We start from the raw sequence: 4,103 nt of genomic DNA, 5'->3' as shown, positions 1-4,103 counted from the left end.
ACTCTGGCACCCAAACCGCCAAAGTTGCTTCCCAGGCGCGGTGTCCTCTGGGAATAGTAGTACAGCTGGAACGGCTATTAGCGTTTCGGGGCTGGAGGCCCTGAACCTGCATACTACCACTCCCGACGTGCACCATAAGGACCAATGGGTAGGAAGAGTCCCCACGAACTCGGTTCCAGGCTCCCCAGTGACAGCAGCGGCAGGAAGCAGGCGGGAGCTCCCCAGGCATTAGGCCTGTTGTTCTTGGACGTGGTCACTCTGGACAAGTCCCCACGTAGTTCCCATCTCTGGGCCCTGGGTCCGTGAATGGCGAAGTCCCCGGGGAACTCTGCCCTGGAGGAGATTCTAGGGCAATATCAACGGAGTCTCCGGGGTGAGTTGCTTCGAACCACTGTGCCCCAGACCCTTGGGACCCTGACCCTGACCAGGTGCGTTTCCTGACCCCTTGGTTCGACCACAGTCTGGATCGACTCCAGCTTGGCTGCCTATGAAGAAGATGGATGTTGCTCTCATCTCTAAGCAAGCATGAAATAGTTTGATTTTGTTTTGACGCTTAAGCATCTTTACTTCCCTTGATTCCTCTAGTTACCTGAACCAAATCTCTGATCTTGACTTGAGCGTCTTTCTCAACCAGTGCCAGTAGAAACTCATGGACAACTCTTAAGTCACTTGTATCCAGTTTTCTTACTTTGCTCTTTAATTGAATTAGTTTATAATTCACGTGTTTTGCATATTGAAATATATTGGGACAAAAGTGAATTATTGGATGGGGAAAAACTAGTAATGATTTTCATCAAAATAACTTCTTTTTTTTAGTATTCTAGGCTATCTACACACATTAGCTTGTTTACAACTTAACCTTATGGCTATACTTATTTTACACATAGAAAAATCAAGGCTCGGAGAGCTTAAATGATATGCAAAAGGCCACACAGCTTATTACTGGCAGAGCCGGAATTTCAGTTCAGTTCTGTCTTCCTTCAAGCCTATGTTTTGGCGATTTTCTTATTATCCATGCCACAGTCACTATTAATGAAACCTTATTCCGCTAATTCAGATTTCCCTTGTACAGTTTTCCATGATTGAATATCTACACAAGTGATTTTCAGACTCTGCTATCTTGGACAATTTAGATAAATCTAGAGAGTTTGTTTTATTTTGCTTTTGTGTTGTTGTTTAATGGAGGATATGGTGCTGTCTGCTGATTTATTGTGCAGAGCAACTGAAATCGTCCACGTAAAGGAGATTTTAATACTTATTTTACCACCATAACCCCTAGTTGTTTAAGTGCTGCGGAGACGGTTCCGACTCTTAGTGACCCTGTACAGAGTTTCCGAAGAGCAGCTGGTGATGTTGAACCACCTACATTTTACATGAGCCATGTGGTGGTGGTGGTGGTGGTGGTGGAGTCGCTTCCGACTCATAGCGACCCTGCATAAGGTTCCCGAGGCTGTAAATCTTTGTAGGAGCAGAAAGTCTCATCTTTCTCCAATAGAACCGCTGGTAGTTTCAAACTGTTGATGTTGAGATTAGCAGTCCTACTTGTAACCACTATGTTACCAGAGTTCCTATGGGACATATACTTGGGTCAAATATAACAAAAAGAAGTTTTACTAAAGAAAACTTATTCCATTACATGTGATACACTTTATTTTCATTATATTTCATTGTCATAACCCAGTTTGAAAAACAAAAAACAAGAAACCTGATTTAAGCCATATAAGAACATCGACTCATGTGGCAAATGTTCAGTGCCTATTAGGCATACAGGGTGTTTAGAAACACTCTAAGGTCCCTGCTTTAATGGAGTCACTGGACTAAGAGATTTGGGGAGAAATATGATAAGGTAATTACAGATCATTATAATAGAAAATAAAGGTATGGATCCCTGTGCTTGGCACATCAGCAACTATGATTAACTGTTAGCTGCTATTTGTACTTAGTACTGGCAACAAAGTGAGAATTTTTCTAGATTACAAAATTTATCTTCTAATGACTAAACTTTGCAAGAGTAATTATGTATCATTCACCTCTGTCAGCAATGTTACAGACTATTCTCAATTTCCAAATTATAGATGTAAAAAAATCAGTCTAATGTTTCAAAAGCTGTTAGATATTTAAATAAACACAACTTTTCATTGAAAGCAAGAAACACACAATGCTCAATGAACTGTTTTGTTTAATTTTTGAGGTTGGTAAAAATTTTTTATTTCTGTCATAGGCTTCTAATGCCTTTGGCCTTATTTTGAGCCTTTATGTAAGCCTAGAAAATAATTTAATATTAGGCATTTTGATGCCTAATGTTGTAAATTAATGCTGTAGTAGTGCTGTGGGGTAAGAATAGACCCCAAGGTCAGTTTGAACCACAAGGTCAGCAGTTCAAACTCACCAGCCACTCATTGGAAACCCTATACAGGGTATGACCCTCATTATGAGTTGGAACCGACTTGATGGCACTTAACAACAACAACCAGTATGTTTAATACCTGTGGTACTGCTGTCAGTAATCGTAAAGAATTTTATTTCAAATATAATAAATTTTAAAGTCATTTCATTTATATTATGACAATATAATGTTATTGTTGTTATGTGCCGTCAAGTCGATTCCAACACATAGTGACCCTGTATATGGTTTCCAAGGAGCAGTTGATAAGCTTGAGCCACTGATTTTGCAGTTCAAATGACTTTGCAGTCTGACGCATTAGCCTACAGCACCACATCAGGACTCCGCATATGACAATATAATAAGATAATAAAAACAGCCAAAGGCAAATATAAGGCAGAGAAAATAGTTTATCAGTTTTTATTACTACTGTTAATGCCTAGTTTTAAACAGTTAATCTGAAAGAGAAACTAAATTCTTCATGGGTTTTTAGGATTTATTTTATTATTCATTTAGTAGCAATTTAATTTTTTTTATTAGTTTATATATGTCCTAGTGTGGTACTGTGGGCTAAGCAATGAACTGCTAACCACAAGTTTGATGGTTCAAACCCATCAGCCACTCCTCAGACCATATTCAGGATTGCTGTAAGTTGGAACATGGCAACAATAGTGAGGTTGGCCCAGGATCGGGCAGTGTTTCGTTTGGCTGTGCATTAAGGTCGCTATGAAGTACCAACTCGATGGCACATAAGAACAACAACAATGAGTTAGAACTGATTCAATGTTTCTTGACAACAACATAATCGCTTCTGGAAGGAAATGAATCAGTAGCTGACTCTGAATTTAAGTACAAGCAGAAGTTCACGTTACTAATACGAATTACCACTTAGTAACTTTTTCTCTTTGAGTCTATTCCACTAGTGGCAACCTGATGTAACAAAAGTATAGCTGTAACCTAGGGCTTTCTGGGCGGTAATCATTACAGAAGCAGATTGCCAGGCCTTTTCTGCAGTGTTGCTGTATGGATTTGAATTCTCAAAGGAGAAAACCTTAAAATACAAATTTGCATCCCCAAATAAACAAAGTATGGTGGAGTTATTTTACATGTAGCATTCCATTACTTTTAGTTTTTATGCCTAATGATTTAAGAACAACATTAACATACAAATAGAATCAGATCAAATGCAATTTGAAGTTCATTTGTCTTATAATGTTTGTTTTTGTTGACTTACTTGATTTCTATATGCATCATTGTTGTTATTATGAGTCGGTTCCAACTCATAGCGACCCTGACCCTATATAGGGTTTCCAAGGCTGTAAATCTTTACCGGAGCAGAAAGCCTCATCTTTCTCCTGCAGAACAGCTGGTAGTTTTGAACTGCTGACTGTGAGATTAGCAGCCCGATTCATAACCACTATGCTACCAGAGCTCCTTGCATCATTACTTCCTCAAAATGTCTTGTCTAATTCATGCTTGTTTGTTGTTCTTAAGTGCCGTTGCGTTGGTTCTGACCCATAGTTAGAACTGCCAACCTTGCAATTCAAACTGACCTTGCAGTCCAGTGTATTATCACACACCAGGACTCTAATTCATGTCTAAAGGAAGGCTAGTAAACATTCTTGGTCTTTCCTCACTAGTTTTTCCTGTTACTAAGTTGTACATGTAAACATTGTTAATATCACTTCATTTTTTTAAAAAATGTTTTATTGTGAATTAT

General features: G+C 38.9%; 1 protein-coding gene across 1 annotated transcript in view; it reads left to right on the top strand.

The window, feature by feature from the left end:
* Positions 1-306: 306 nt before the first annotated feature.
* The window catches only part of SDCCAG8 (serologically defined colon cancer antigen 8), a gene marked incomplete at its 3' end in the record, with an annotated part of 318,486 nt that continues 314,689 nt past the window's right edge, over positions 307-4,103 (top strand). Inside the window, exon 1 of the mRNA XM_006871153.1 lies at positions 307-373. Coding sequence (XP_006871215.1) covers positions 307-373 — 67 coding nt within the window. The remainder of the gene's footprint in view (positions 374-4,103) is intronic.

This window comes from Chrysochloris asiatica, unplaced genomic scaffold, assembly GCF_000296735.1.
Source record: "Chrysochloris asiatica unplaced genomic scaffold, ChrAsi1.0 scaffold00161, whole genome shotgun sequence".
In the NCBI taxonomy this organism is placed as follows: Eukaryota; Metazoa; Chordata; class Mammalia; order Afrosoricida; family Chrysochloridae; genus Chrysochloris; species Chrysochloris asiatica.
Note: the sequence above shows the minus strand (reverse complement) of the source record. Positions and strands in the feature narration are given on the sequence as shown.